Below are 16,228 nucleotides of genomic sequence, written 5' to 3' on the forward strand. Positions count from 1 at the left end.
CATCTGTAGAACACTTACATTTGAAAGAGTCTTGTGAAAGCTTCTGGAATCCTATGCCATGTGAAAACATTCATATTGCACAAGCAAATGACAAGGAACCCAGTTTCAGGATCAGTCTGAATGACAACTCCTGAAAGGTTGTTTGGCCCTATGCTTTCTGAATGACAAGTCATCATTCCACAGTAAATATGTGTGCCTACCACTTATGCACTGGAAGGGTACCAGAATTCTTCTCAGAATGCTTGCAAAAATTGCATGCATTTTCTTGTCATCGATACAATTGACTAGTGTATACTCTTTATGTGAAACAGCCTTGGGATATATTCTCAAATGCATGCATATATATATATCCTTTAACAAATCACATTTTGCTTTCTCTTATTTACACAAGAAGATAAAAAACAAGGACACAGTAAGGTCTGTGAACCTTCCCTGAGACTTTTTAACCTGAGATACGTTAAGATGGATGCTTAGGATGAGGGTAGCTGAGCAATAGACACTTGCCTTTAATCAAAATCTATTCAAACATTTAAATTGTCTTTTTAAAAATTATTTTTCATGAAAGATTACATAAGTTAATTAGTCTGGAAATTATATTTCACATTATGTAAGGAAAAGGCAGGACAGTAGCTATTTTATCAAAAAGCTACTGAGCAGTCTGCTGGAGGTAAACAGAATTTTTATTGCCTTCATCACCAATGTGTTGGACGGGCCTTCTCTACAGGCATTGTGCCATGAGCATCTATGCCAGCTCTACTGAAAGGCAGTTAGAGTTAGAGTTAGGTCTCTAAGACCTAACAAGACTGACCAGTCATTTTTTTGGCTGCAAAATGCTTCAGGAAATCACGAGTCTTCTGGAGAAATTTACTGCAGTAATATAAGACAAAAATGACACTTCAGAAAACTGTAAAGAGAATAAAACTGGAATTTCATTTATTTTCCCAGTAACCCCAGTGACCTGGAACACAACCATTTTGTTAACTAGAAAACAATGGATCCCAATAAAGGGGGGGATAAACAAAAGTAATGTCAAACTAATGAAAAAAAATTGGCATAAATGGGTGCAGTGTGTTGAAGGACTTAACACTATTTATGCTGTATTAAAAATAATATTTTTCAAGGTAAACTTTTTGAAAGCACTGATTTCTGTTCTCTGATGAGAGGTCACTGTATTACTTTAATTTCCATTATCATATTACCTTGTATCTATTTCTTTTGCCTTTTGCCTCTTGAATCTGCTATTTGGGTGGGGGGGGCTTTATTATTTTTACAATAGCTATTTCCAAACTCCAGAACATTTGTTCGTGCTGTCTCCTAGAGGTTGTTATGGACCACATTGCGTCTCCAGCCTCAAGTGTTTAATTCAAATCATCATAAAAGCACTACTGACCTCCTACTGGCTTCTATTGACCAGCAACACATTTTCGCAACACCCCTTCATGACCCACTGAGGATTGCAGGACAGTTGGACAGTAATCAGTGTTTACAGCTTTGCTTGACAAATGTGTTAGGTATTTGTTGAACAGTTTGGGTATTCCTTATCATAATGATTACATCATAGTCCCATTCACCTATTATTTCGAAGGGATATAAGTGCAGACTAGGGAATCGAAATCACTTTTTTCTGAGAGAGCAGTATTGAGAGTGTATTCATAGGAGAAGAGATTTAAAACTGCCTAGCAAGACTTTGGGAACTAAAACAACAATGCAGTGGAACCTGGTGCATTAAATAATGAGATAGTTAAGTGAAGTGATGAAACACAAATTACACCCTTTCACATACAATAGACTTAACATTATTTATTAATGACAGGTATGTATACTAAGCTGTTATTTGTGTAGTTTTGTTTTAGACACTAAAATACATGAGTGTATTTCAATTTTCTAGGGTATGCCAAAAAAACTACTGATTAGATTGGAATTCAATAGAGTATGAGTACGGAAAAATACTTTGAGAATTGAGGACTAGCTTGTTTCTTCCATCTCTTTCTCTTACATTAGAAATTAGTGTTATGAGAAAAAATATCAATCCTTCCACTTTTAATTAGAAAACTTTTTTAACCTTTGTACATACATCCCATCATATCTAATAAGTTCCTATTCAATTCTAACTTAAGAGAACTAAGCACTCAGCTTGGAAGGGTTTAAATAATGGTGTCATTTAAAAGGAAGGATTTAACAGGTTGAAATACTCAAGCTGCATTTGTGAGGATGAGGAACAGGTTTATACGATAAGCAATTATCTTTTCTGCTGTCTACTTAAAATCAATACCTACCCAAAGGCATTGCTTCTCTGACATTACAAGTGTTTCTAGAGAGGGAAAAAATAAAGGGGAAAAAAACCTTTATAAAGTCAAAGCAGTAAAGTAGATATATAACAAAGGCACTACCATTTCTTCCTTGTTATTTTGAAAGCCGTTTGTTTCCACTGTAACTAAAAGCAGTAAACAGAAAATACTGGCTGGTTTTGTGCATGCTGGACAAAATCTCTGAGTCATCTGAAGATGGAAATTTATTGCAGCATTAAGGTAGTGCTAATTCTGTTATCCTCTTTTGTCCAGTAAGTGTCTTCCCAAGGTGCAGTAGATTAAGTTTTCTAAGTATCAATCAGGCTCAGCAAACTGAGCTGAAAGTTTTCTTCTATATGTACATTAATCACCAAACAGGTAGCCAGAAGATGGAGTCCCTCACATTGTAAAGTTCTTTTAGAAGTCAATGTAAAATCCTTTCATATACATAACATTTAGTTATTCTATACTGCAGAACAATATGAAACATATTAGGTGTATATCCGAGTTGTTTTAAATTTAGAGCTATCATCTTTGTCCTTCAGGAGCAGTACCTGACAATACAATTAGTGCCGCAATAAGAAAGATTATGAGGTTAAGGGCTGAACTTACCTTTATTTGGAAATTATTTCAAAACTACTGTGCTCATATCTTAATCTCCTGTGTATCTTTAAAAAAATTATTATTTCACTGCTTTACTGATAAGAGTAAGAAACCGTTTACTTACAAAGGTCCAACACAGTTAAAAAAATTCTTTTTGCCTTTTGTTGCTTTTCTTATATGTGTGAGAGGAATCCTTTACCATCTTCTACTTAGTTTTATCAGGGCACTGTAGGCAAAATAATTCTATTGAAAAAAACAATCTGAAGATCAAGGAAATAGTAAAGTGCCTCTAAATGCACTTTATTCATTCTCCTTTAATGTCAGACTGTCAACACCATAGGCAGCTGCAACTGATCTAATTGTTTAGATTTTCTACTTAATCTGTTGCACTATTAGGATGCAATTCATTTATGTCAAGTTGACATCTAAAATAGGTCAAATGAATCAGGCCTTTGAAATGTCTGTTTCTTTGCATTGCCTTGAAAGGAAGACAAGGATAACTGGCTCAGATGTAACTATGAGGCAACTGTGCTTTTGTGGTAAAGTGTTAGAAGGAAATAACTCGTTATAAGAAAAAATTGAGCTCAAATAGTAGGGATAACAATTTAAGATTTCACTTCATTACATTCAAAATAATTTATGTAAAAATCAATTTTAAAAAAGTCTTTTTTAGCATTAACACCATATTGTTACCTTTAAGTATAATCATACATGAATCTCAATTGCTAGTCACCATTACTTAGTCACTATAACATTCATTTTAGATTTGCTTACATTTTATTCAAATTTGGTAGACCATAGATATTTGTGATACGACTATCTGAATCAGTAAGTCTAAATACTCTAACATTATATTTTTGCTTGTAGTGAGCTTAATTACAGTTAATTTTAATCTAAAATCTATGCTTGTATTGTTAATTGGAAACATATAATATCTAGTAGTAATTAACTTGGATAAAATTAATGTAAAGTACGGCTGAGATTATTATTGTCAATAATTTGCAATTGCACTGATAAAAATCCCATTCATGTCCTCAGAGTGTGAAACGTACAGTGGGTTACAATGAATTAAACAAAATAGTTAATATTAATAAATATTAAACACTGATAGCATGGATGCAATTCTCCCCAGGTATTTAGGTACCATCTCCTTAAATGTCACTCCTTCAAAGGAGATTTCATCAATCATTATTAAAGAGATAACATTGCAATAATCTTGCATTTTCCTGTGCTATCCCACATATCACTGAAAAGCCTTCACATTTTTATTACTTTTTATTTTTTTTAAGAGCATGTCTTAGTTTGCTATTACTTTTTGTGTAAACAGTTTATGCATAAAATTTGTGTCAGAAATTATATTCCACTGTATGGAAACATTTATGCACATATTTAATCAGTTAAGTATACCAGCTGAGTCCAAGGGAAAAATTCCTAGGGGTGAACTCCAACAAACACATGAAGTTTATTTGTAGAATCAGTTAAACTCACTAGGAGACTGATTCAGAAGCTAGGATATTTTCTTTTAAGAAAAAGAAATTATGGAAAACTCTTTCTTTTCCTCACCTTTAACTCCATCAGATTTTTTTTTTTAGGTTTAGACATTTATCACTGTAAGATGTCTTCTGTAATGCAAATTAATCTCATAACTTTTCTCTAAAGCCTTTTAGATTTATCAACCTCTTTTTACAAGTATGGCATCAGCAAAACATATCACACTTTTGTGACAGAGAAGTTTTCAAAGGATCTGATTTTCAGACAGCAAAATCCCAGCACTTTTTGCTAAAAACAACTACAGTTCTCACTGAAGTTGGGGAAAACAAACTGCTTTTAAAAAATATAATGTTAACTTACCTAGAAGCTGACAGGTATGAGAAAGATTTTACTCCTGAAATATTTCAGACACACATACGCAAAATTTCACCTATTATTTTTTTGTTAGCAAAGCTCTTCTGCTGTATTAGGACCTTTGTAAATTAATACCAACGTTCAGGAGCAATTCTTTCAGCACATCTGAGGTTACAGATCTGTTTGTTCTGAGCTATCCAGTGATCATCTGCCAACACTGCTGCAAAAACTGTTGATCTGTAACTACTTAATCCCTGGATTTTGTTTCCCTGATTTTCCTTTTGATATTCATTACTATCCAATTAATTCTTTACATAAGTTCATAATATTAAATCAGGAGATTCACCAGATTGACCTGTCTAGAGTGGAGTCAGAATTTGATATGTCATAGTCTTCATTTCACAGTCTCTAATTATTTGGTCTACTTCAGTATAAAATCCAGACAGTATTTTTTTAAACACATTGCCTCTTTTGTTTTCCTGAATTGAATTTTTGCTTCCTTTATACAGTGTATTCAGTACAGAGGCTTGGATTCTTTTCTTGCTGGTAAAAACATATTATGTATTAACTCTGTTCTACAAAAACACATCATCTATTTAAAATGGCTAGACCCTTTTAACAATTTCCCCCCATATCCTCTTTTATGTCTGACTCTCTCTGAATACCTGTTATATCTCCTTGATGGTACCTTCCTACTAGGCCAGTACTACAGGTCTGATTATTCTAACAGAAGTTTTCCTGTTCCATGGAGAATTAATGTATTCAGGGCTAAAATCTTCTCCTGCCTGATTTTTTTTTTTTTTTTAACCTCTCAGTGGTTAATTTTACCCACACTACTCAATACCTGTACCATGGAGACCAGTGCTTCCGTGTGGCAAAGCTTTGTCTAAACATAGGACTGTGACTATGGTCAATCGTAGCTTTAAGTCTTACAAATGCTGTGTAATTTATTAATGTAGGAGGAAGTATGGTTCCTTGGTAGGATGCCCAGACCTTTCCTGTTTGCAAGGTCAGTTAGCTTCTCTGGAATATCTGTCCAGGAGTTTGGGGGGTTTTTAAAGGCCTGTATGTTACTATGGTTAGGAATGGCTACAGGGTTAGACAGCATGGTCTAGCATTTGATACTCTCTTGTACATTGTGTTGTCAGCAGCCTGTATTAGAAGTTGTCCTGCTATTCTTCCCCACTGCATTAGTAATACCACCAGATAATCCATAACTTCAAAACCAACAGCCTTCACAGCTTTGCTTGCATTTAGTTTCAGTATGAAAAGTCATTAAAAAAAGTTGCAGCTGGGACATACTTGGCAGCAACTTGCTTTGCCCTAGGAAGGTCAGTAAAAATTAGAAGCAATTATTAGATTGCTTAAAGAAATCAATCTATATTGTGGAGCACCTAACCAACATAGTTCAGGAAACACATTTTACTTTTATTTCTATTGATCGGTGGGTGATAATATATAATTGTGACAAATGGCAAAGGAGTTTAAAAGATCAGATGAACTGCTGAGGGATTGCTGCCTGATGTATATTCCTAAAGCAAAGACTGTGATTAAATCTTTGTGCAACCTTGTTGCTACATGGCATTCTGCATAATACTACTGAGGAGAGGAGAGGAGAGGAGAGGAGAGGAGAGGAGAGGAGAGGAGAGGAGAGGAGAGGAGAGGAGAGGAGAGGAGAGGAGAGGAGAGGAGAGGAGAGGAGAGGAGAGGAGAGGAGAGGAGAGGAGAGGAGAGGAGAGGAGAGGAGAGGAGAGGAGAGGAGAGGAGAGGAGAGGAGAAATGCTTCATACTGTGCAAGATCTCTGACACTAATATGTGCAGAATTAGAAAATAAGTGCATAGGGAAATAACATTAGAATACAAAGAGAGATGGGAGAAGTAAATGCCTTTTAGAAAGCATTTGAAACTGCTTTAACCAAGACTTCATGAAATTATGACACCTTCTAAGAAGGTTTAACTTTTCTGATAAAAAAAATGAGTAAATACTGTGTCATTCATTTGCAACGTGTTAGATCATTAAAGGAATGTTCAGACCACCTTCACAGGGCTATTAATTGATGTGTTCCAGATTACCAATTGAAAAGATCAAAGAACATAGATGGTAATTTATAGTTGCTCAGCTGACTACTGACAATTTATTTATCTATGATGATTCTTACTTGTTCAATTACATGCTCATATCCTAAACTGTGATTTGCAGTGACTAATATCACCTTGATATTAAGCAGAATAACACGCTATAATACTTATAGCTTATCTGCCTTATCAAAATCATTACCTAGCATCATATGTAACAACAAGCTGCTACCTAGGCAACGCTCTATGTTTGTAAGGCCTTCATTTCCAGTTGAGCTATTCAGCTAAGACCAAGGTCTTCCAGATTTACTCCTTGGATGTGTCCAAACACTCAGTTATCTTGTCACAATTGACTTGTAGGTCATGCTGGGCACTGCAACTCTTAGAGAAGATGAAATAAATAATTTCTGGGAGATTATGACCTTCTTCTTTTCTTTATGACAGAGCAGAAGTGAAGTATGGAGGCATTTATACACATTAGTCTAGTGAAAAGTCAGCACAGCAAAATGACCTGTCTAGAGTGGAGTCAGAATTTGATATGTCATATCTCATGGAAATGGTGTCTACAAGCCTGCAGCTGTTAGTGAAACCTGAACAATTGTGCCATTACCCAAACCTTAGATCTGAAGAGTGGTTCTCAGATATTTGTCCTAGTTCACGAATATAATGACATTCTGAAACAAAAGTTCCACTTATGCAAAATATGAAGGAGTCAGGAAAAAAAAAAGAATAACCACGGAAACATTATCAAACATCTTCGATGTTATCTTCATAACAGGGACCCTGGGAGATCAGGCTTTTTTTTCTTTTATTTCCTTCTTTGTATTGCTCCAGCAGATAGTCTCAAATGCAGACACTGTGGAAGCTGTAAAATTTTTAATTTAGATGAGCTTAGTGCCATCACTTCTGAACTTTTGAAAGCTTAGTTCCTTTGCCACCTTCCTCTCATGAGAAGAATTTAATTTCTTAACTCTTTTATACCTTTGCTTCCAATGAATTCCAGCTTTGAGAAGGTCAGATTTAGAACTTAAGAGATGTAAGAAAAAGAATATTTGAGACTAAACGTTTTCAATATATTTCTGAATATGTGGCAGTGAAGCCATTATGTTATTTTAGGACTAGAATCCATGAACTAAAAGTATTAAATACATATAACAAATGTTTTAGTATACTTTCTACTATGAGTTTGCTCAATGAAATACAGAACAAGTTATCCTTAATGGCTTGTTCACCCAGAGGGTAAGAAAAGGGTTTTTTCTGTGTATTACTGTTACAGCCTCCTGTGAACCACACCACCTACACAGGGATATTCCAATAAACTGTATGGAGATTAGTCACTGCCCATTTCATATCACATCATATGATAAGAAACTATACTGTGATAGTAATTCTGTGTTTAATCTCCCAAAATCCTAACTGGCTATGATCATTAGTCACTAATTAAAAGAAGGAAAAGTCACATCCAGCTGAAGAAACTCACAGCAAAATGAAAGGTTATTTGCAATATTTTCTTGAATGTTTGGAATTAATTTAATTTTTAAAAGTGACTAAAAGAGCAATCAACAAAAAGGAAGGAGGACTTATAAGTAGAAAGGAAAAAAAAATTAAGAAAGTAGGATTATCAGTATCATGTATACAGGACTTATACAGGTTATTATACCACTCAGTGCCAGGAAGTTCTGTGGGAAAGGTTGCAAACACAAATGTGTGCAGATGCAGATAACATTATGTAAAACAATGTGTTTACAAAAAAAAATACATTGCATATATTACTCAAGTGAAAAAATCTATTTTCTCAGAAGTTCTGGAAGTAGGACAATTTATTGCCCCACTTTGGTCTTCAAATGTTGGCATCTGTAATTGAAAATCTTTCATTTGTTGCTTAAGATTGGTTGCTTATTTGTTTGGTTTTAGTTGTTGATTCTAAATGACAGAACGAAAAGGCGAAAAATGCTTAACTATAATATTTCCACTTGGTTCTGTGTTTTTCCTGGAAATTTTAGTATGCAGACATGAAAGACAGCTGAGAAGCACACTGAAATAATTCTTGTGAGAAGAGATGAAACCTGACAGACACAGAATGATTGTAACTAATTAATCATAACCATCAACAACTGTAACCACAAACATCCTAGTTATTGTGCAATTAACATGCCAAGTTGAATCATGTAGCAGCTCTATAGTTTTCAATATAATCTTGTTATTTTATTCTGTATGTAAATACTTCTTCTAATTCACTTTGGTCCAGTACTTCAGGATTTATGAATGCAGAAGTCCTTCTGCATTTCAGGGAGATTTTGGTACCTAGGAATTCCCTTTCATCTTCAAGGCTCTGGGGAGAATTAAGCTTTATTGATGATACTGATGGTATTAATTGATGTTATTGAAACTAGGTGTAAGACTAAAAAAAAGTCTTCAAAGCCCTGAATTTCCTTAACCTTGTTGGGGTACCCTTCCATGAAAGATTAAGTTATAGTATAAATTAGTAGTTAGACAAGATGAATGAGTGGAAGAAGTATATCAATTCATAATTTATATAAAATCTGTGTAGGATCAAAAGTAGTGAATATTTTAATTGAAATGTAGTATTCCCTTTTAAAAAGTATGGCATGATAAATAGTGAAAGAGTCTATTTTTTGTCTTTTATAAAAAGTTTAAGTTTTCTAATTATTAGTAATGAGTAAATATAAATCATCTAATTTGGGAAGGAAATTAAAAAGAAAAAATAATTATACTAGATTTCATGCAAGACTCTATAAATTAATTTAGGAAATAATTATATATTTTAACAATTAAAGTAAAATAAAATAATAAGGATAACAACAATAATATTTATAATACTAACAATAGTAGTAGTAATTGTAATTAAAAAGGAGAAAACAGAAAGAGAGAGACAAACAGAACCCAGGAGGAGCAAGTGATGCACAATGCAGTTGTTCACCACCCACTGACTGATGCCCAGCCTGCCCCCAGCAGCGATCGGTGCCTCCCGGCCAATTCCCCCCAGTTTATACACTGGGCGTGATGCTCTGTGGTATGGAATATCCCTCTGGCCAGTTCAGGTCAGCTGTCCTGGCCATGCTCCCTCCCAGCTTCTTGTGCCCCTCCTCACTGGCAGATCACGAAGCACGGCAAAGTCCTTGACTTTGGATAATCACTGCTCAGCAACAACCAGCACATCAATGTTTTGTGAACATTATTCACATAAATCCAAAACACAGCACTGGATTGGCTACTAAGAAGAAAATTAACTCTGTTGCAGACAAAACCAGGACATTAGATTAGGTAATTATTATTCTAATAAATTGTATTATGGTAGAATCTATTGGCCACATTTATGGATTCATGACTTCACTGTGATAGGAAATGTAGAAAGTACAAAAAGTGTTCTCTACTAACAAGATAAAAGAGCTAAACATAGACAACTATGACGAAGAACAATAAACAGTAGATCAGGTATTTTTAAATTGTTATCATTTATAAAAAATATATAAAAAAGTATATCATTAAAGACAGAAAAAATGTTCCTTTATTTGACTATTTATCTGCATTTCATAACGAAAATTAGTTCAGGGCTAATGAATCAATAGTGTATACATTATATTTCAGATTCTGGAAGATGTTAATTCTAAATATAAGTAAAGCATCTTGTGTTTCCTTTCTCTGTTTTTTACATTTTCAAGGAGTCGTCTTTAAGCATTCTCCTGAGTTCCTTGTCACCTTTTGTTGGCACCCCCTGACAACATCTGTATATCAACCCCCTTTCCTTACAACTCCTCAATGACTCTGCAAGTGTACAGAGATAGAGGGTTGCTGTCATGCAGGCTTGAACTATACCATTGTTTCTCTATGGTCTCTCTTTTTCTGCTTTTGCATAGTAACTTCTTTGAGAACAAAAAAGTGAACTTTTTCATATCATGTCAGTCTGATGATCCATGAAGGATTAAAAACCTTTCTGGTAATAAATAATAACAGCAGCAATGATAATAAGCATGATACATTTTAAAGTGTTTGAATCTTGCCCTTAATTTGTCACCTAAAAGTCATATGGTAATGTGATTTTTGAAGGTTCAAGATGCATGCTTTTCCCATTATCAGTGGTGAGGTTATGTTTCTGTCATAGTAGAAATCTTTTTTCCCCGAGTTTCCTTTCACACTTTTTCTAGTGAATGATTTCAGTATTCAAAGTTACTCTTAGGTCAAATGAGTGACTCTAATAATACAGCTCTGTCTACTTAATCTGGTATTACAAGAAAATAAGTGTATGGTATTACTAGAAAATAAATCTATGTCAATATAAAATAATCTATTAGTTTCCTTGGACATTTGGATATTCTGTGAGTATTGTATTTAATTCATCCAGTGTAAAAGTTCCCTATATAATCAGATGTGATATCTTTTCAATACCCACCTTTCATTCTTCTATAGCTTGTGTTTGTGGGCTATTAAACAGAACATTTATATTTTCCATTGTTTGGAGCGTACAGTCAAACCATGTTTTTGATTTAGATTATAATGGGATTTTGAAAAACATGTTTTAATGGAATTCTTTCCCCTGTAAATCTTACCTTTTTTAAAGAGCTACAATTCCAGCTCAAGGTCTATTACTTAGTCCTGTCTTTCAAATCCAAGGAGAGGAAAGCTACCCTCTCTTAGTGACAATGCAATAAATAAGTTTGTCCTTGGCCTGACAGAAGAATCTTACTTTGTGTAGAGCTATTTTTACCTTATTGGAAAGAATATTGCCTCCTTTATACCTGTCTTTAGGTATCTTCAGGATACATCTTCAAACATTTTAATACATATCATATTATGTCCATTTTAAACTCCATAATAAATTTGCAAATAAAATAGTTCAAACTTACAGAACTGAGCTGGCAGAGGACATTGTTCTGCGCCAATCTAATTTCTACTTTAAAGCTAAATTGACTGGTTTAAAACACAGATAATGAAGTACAGAGCCTTCTACAGCTTCCGTGCTAGGTTGCCAAGCAGTAATTGCCTACACTAAAAACAAGATCTGTTTTTCGTCTTTAATTTGGTCCTAATTTCATAGCAGTTATCCGTAGATTGTTGTTTGGGTCACAAAAACCTGCCCCTTCCCTACTGCCCCCATTAGCTGCAGCAAACTGATGAACATAGTGAATGAATGACCCCTCCTGCACATACTTAAAATGCAAACTGCAGTGAAGGTGAATTGGAAGGCCATTAAGTGAGAAAAACTGCTTCAACTTTTGCACTAGTCCTTCTGTCAATGGCAGAACATTTCCCCTTTTATTTAGATGTTTATTTTGTTGCTAGACCTGCAAAGCTTTTCAGTTGCTTCAACTGCCTTGAGATTTTTCTTATTTATTTCCCTTTACTCCTTTTGCTTTCTGCAGAAGTGTTTCCTTTTCTGTTGAGTCTTATTTAAACTGATACTCTTGTGGTGGTGTCATTCTTCCACAATGCATGTCAATACATAGGCATGTGTGCTGAGAGAAGTCGATGCTTTAGCTCATTTCCAAAGAATGGGAATAGCCAGAGACAGCTGCGCTCCCTGGCAGTTGCTTTGGATCAGATATCTAAATGGTTTTTCCAAGTTTATAACTTCTCTCAAAGATCAAATACTACACTGAGCTAATGTAAATACACTTGCAGTGTGAGTGGGACATCCAGAAAGCACTGCACCAAAGCCATTTGATTTAATGTCTGGCATCTTCAGGAGGTCTGGAATTTCCCTACTATTTTCCTTTCACAGCAGAGACCACTCCTGTGTCACAGGTTGTACACTAGTGACACTATATAAGATGTTTTAATTGAATAATTTCTTAGCAGTAAAGGAAAATTTGTTACTCCTGCCACATGCACTCCATCTAAATGTATTTGTATGTCTTGCATATATATTGTTAATAGTAAGGTGCATTAGACATGGTGGCTGGCACTTAAGTACATTTTTTCAAAGTGTTCAAGGCTGCTTCTTATGTTAAAGAGTATGGGAGTTATGCAGCTAAAGCCCAGGAACTGCTTTGAAAATAGCATAGTAGGTGTTATCATCTTTGCCACTAGCACTGAGGTAAGAGTAAATTAATCTTTCAGGGCAAAAGATAAACACCTATGGAGCACAAGAAGGAATTTTCTTATCAATCACCTATATACATCATAACAAGAAGAAGGACAGACTCATTCTGTGTGGGGCATTCAGACATGCCACACATGTTACAGGTTTATACTGCAGCAAGAACACTGAACCAATGTCCAGTGCCGCTGCATGAGAGGTTACAGTTTCCACCTCTAAAGTTGGATTCTGTCCACCCTTTCTTTTATTAGCTACGTCTTTAGAATTTTAAAGTGAAATGAAAGGGGTTTGTATAAATTATCAGTAGCTGTCTTTTTTTCCAGTGTGGATAGAGATGAAATGGCTGAGATTTACAAGAAATTAATTAAATTTTCCTTTAATTTGATTTATCCATATGGGGGTTATTACTCTAATGTGGGGGAACTGCAAACATGATCCTTCACCTTTCCTTCCTTTTAAGCTTTTCAACATTTATTTGTTTAAAAGCTAAATGCCTTCTTTTGTACCTGCTAATCCTTTTTCCACTGTATGCTAACAAGAAATACAGTTCAGAACTAACAGATAGCCAAAAAGAGCTGAAATTCAAAGCTCTTTGATACCTTCCTCCTTTGGTTTGAAAATAATTGTTTTGAACAAACAGAAACTTGAGTCATACATAGTACTTTTATTTTAAAATAAGAAAGAATATCTTTGTTTTACATTTGGTGAAAAAAAAATATATTTGTCCATCACATTGTGCATTCAAAGCAGGAAATGGAAAAAACAGTATCTGAAGGTTGCTATAACTAATTGGAAAATGGCATTTAATCACCTGAGGACTTAACTAAGAAATGTTCCCATTACAAGATGTTCTCCCACCCAAAAAACTTTTCATGCAGGGATATACCATCCTGCTATTTTCTGGACAATTAAATAATAATTACTTTTCTGCAGAATATACTGTAAAGTAACATGCATTAGGAGACACTTTTAAGAGAACTAACACCAGAATATATTATAATCCATGGTATGCTTATTTAAAATGAAATATAATTTTAAACTTTTTAATTATTTATTGACTAGCAAAATTTTTCATATTTTTTAATGTAACCCTATTTTCAAAAAATTCTACTGGACCCCACATGCCCTTTCTCTATTCAAACATGGTACCTATTGTTGAAACCAGGGCACTTACTTATTTTGGCCAAAGACAGCACAAATTTGGTTACATTTAAATTTTAGACTTCTGTCTGTGCCCAAAACATATTTTAGAAATGTGGGAAAAAAAAATCAATTGCTTTTGAAAATCATTGAACTTCAGTTTTATAGTCTACTAGATCTGAAGCAAGACACAGAATTTCAGCATCTGACAGAGAAGTGCCAACTGAGTGTAGTTAAGATAGGAATAATTCTGCTCCACCTGTTCAAACTGTTTGGTGGTGTCTGGCTCATCTCAGCACCTTGGGCTGTATGCAGAAATTAGGAGGTATGGCTACAGGTCATCGAATGTCAATGAGAGAAGCTCCCAGTGGCCCAATCTATTCCTAATTCTGATCCTCATTTAGTGCTTGCTGAAGCTTCTGTGTCCTTTTCAAAGAGGTCTTGTTGCTGCTCTCTTCACCTTGATCCACATCACATAGAAATGTCTCTAGAAAACTCCGGAGAGAACAGAAGGTTTAAACACCATCACTGTCTCTGAGGCATGGGTGAGGACACCAGTCTGATGGCAAAACTGAACTCTCGTGTCTCTTTGCTACATATACACATGCTAGGGTGTAACTATCCACCCCAAATATGAATCCACATTCAGTGTTCTGTGTGGTAAATGGAGTAATAGGACCTTCTTGTTGAGAGGCTTTAAATAATCACAATGAACTGTTCAGAGCAGTGTCCTACAACTGCATTCAAAAATTTTTGTTCCAATAGTGAAATGTTTCTTATTGCCTTGATGGAGGGAAACTTTTGGATGGAAAATATATTTCCCCACAACTGGTTTGGGCTTATAGCACCAGAGAAATCAGAAGCAAAGTATTTAAAAGAGTAAATGTGCTATAGAGTAGATTTGGGTTTAGAACCAATGTGTTGATTTTCCTTTCTGTCATCACAATATCCTGTCTGCGTTACCCAGGTGGTGTCTGCAACACCCTCAGTCTGGATGTTAGCCAAGGTGGTCCCTCCAGTTGTATTTTTTCTTTTTCATTGTGTATGAATCCTTTCTACTGAGGGAGAAAATCAAGCAGGGTATAGTAAAAAGAAATAAAAGCACTATTGAATGTATTTGTAAATGGCATATTTATATATATTGTCTGCTGCTTTTTCATTGATGCTGTATGCAAGTGCACTAAAAAAGTAATAAAGTGCTGATGCAACATGGAATTTTTGTAATGGAAATAGATCTATTTTTCAGGCCCTCCTATTATAGATTAAGGTATGAAAAAAGGAACAGTCAGCTTTACAAGAGGAAATAAAATATAAGTTAAAGTAGCCACAAAATTTAAAATCTTTGGTATGTAACTAAAATGCTTTGTTCTTTTGATAGATCTTGGGAATTTTAGTGGTCGGACAAGAAGTGCTGTCTCTGTACGTGAAGGTCAAGGAGTTGTTCTGATGTGCTCCCCTCCACTTCATTCTCCAGGTACAGTGGGCTGCAGCCTGTATTCATACTGCTCCTTTACAGTTTCCTCATTATTGGATGCCCAGTATTTCAGATACAATATGCATTTGATTGTGGAACTTCAAAGACGAGATATCCACCATTCTTCTTACAGTTTTTGGAATACCAAAGGACTAATTTAAGCTCATGTATTGCAAATGCCAGTGAATAGCAGCAGAGTGGCTGTTACAAGATGGTCTAATTCCTGGTATAGAACTTGAATGTAACAATAGTCTCCATGCCATCAACAGTGAATATGCTGCCTTGAGGTCATAGAAGATTTCTTTTAGAGTTTAGAAGCCTTCAGAAATTTCTCCAAATTCCAATGTCATGATACTTCTGTTGAACACAAATTTTCTTTTGTTTTCAGTAGTAGAGACATGATTTGGTTGCTTTCTTTTGTTGTATAACTTAATTTAGTAAAACTGCACCACTGCTGAAAGTCAGAATTACCATAAAATCTATGAAATGCCTGTGGATTCCCACATGAAAGCATAGGTATTCCAGAGAGGTTACTTTTTTGCTTTTCAAATTGACACTCCTGCAAAGTCTGCAGATAGCTATGTACCTCTTTATATTTGCATGTCATGTAACACCTGGAGACATGATGCTAGACAGAATATCTTGTTTTTCAGTAGATGCAGTACTGCCTATCCTTTTCTTCTCTGGGAAATGAGGTCTGTACTGAGGGGATTTTTCTACTCCAAATTTTAGGCCTGAAGAAAA

General features: G+C 34.9%; 1 protein-coding gene across 8 annotated transcripts in view; it reads left to right on the top strand.

Annotated features, from left to right (window-relative positions):
• CNTN5 (contactin 5) overlaps positions 1-16,228 on the top strand; it is a 620,272-nt gene that overhangs the window by 418,305 nt on the left and 185,739 nt on the right. For all 8 annotated transcript variants that reach the window (XM_032099222.1, XM_032099223.1, XM_032099228.1 and 5 more), the window contains one exon: positions 15,389-15,484. In XM_032099222.1, the coding sequence (XP_031955113.1) occupies positions 15,389-15,484 (96 nt within the window). The remainder of the gene's footprint in view (positions 1-15,388; positions 15,485-16,228) is intronic.

The sequence above is a fragment of the Corvus moneduloides genome, chromosome 2 (assembly GCF_009650955.1).
Source record: "Corvus moneduloides isolate bCorMon1 chromosome 2, bCorMon1.pri, whole genome shotgun sequence".
Classification (NCBI taxonomy): Eukaryota; Metazoa; Chordata; class Aves; order Passeriformes; family Corvidae; genus Corvus; species Corvus moneduloides.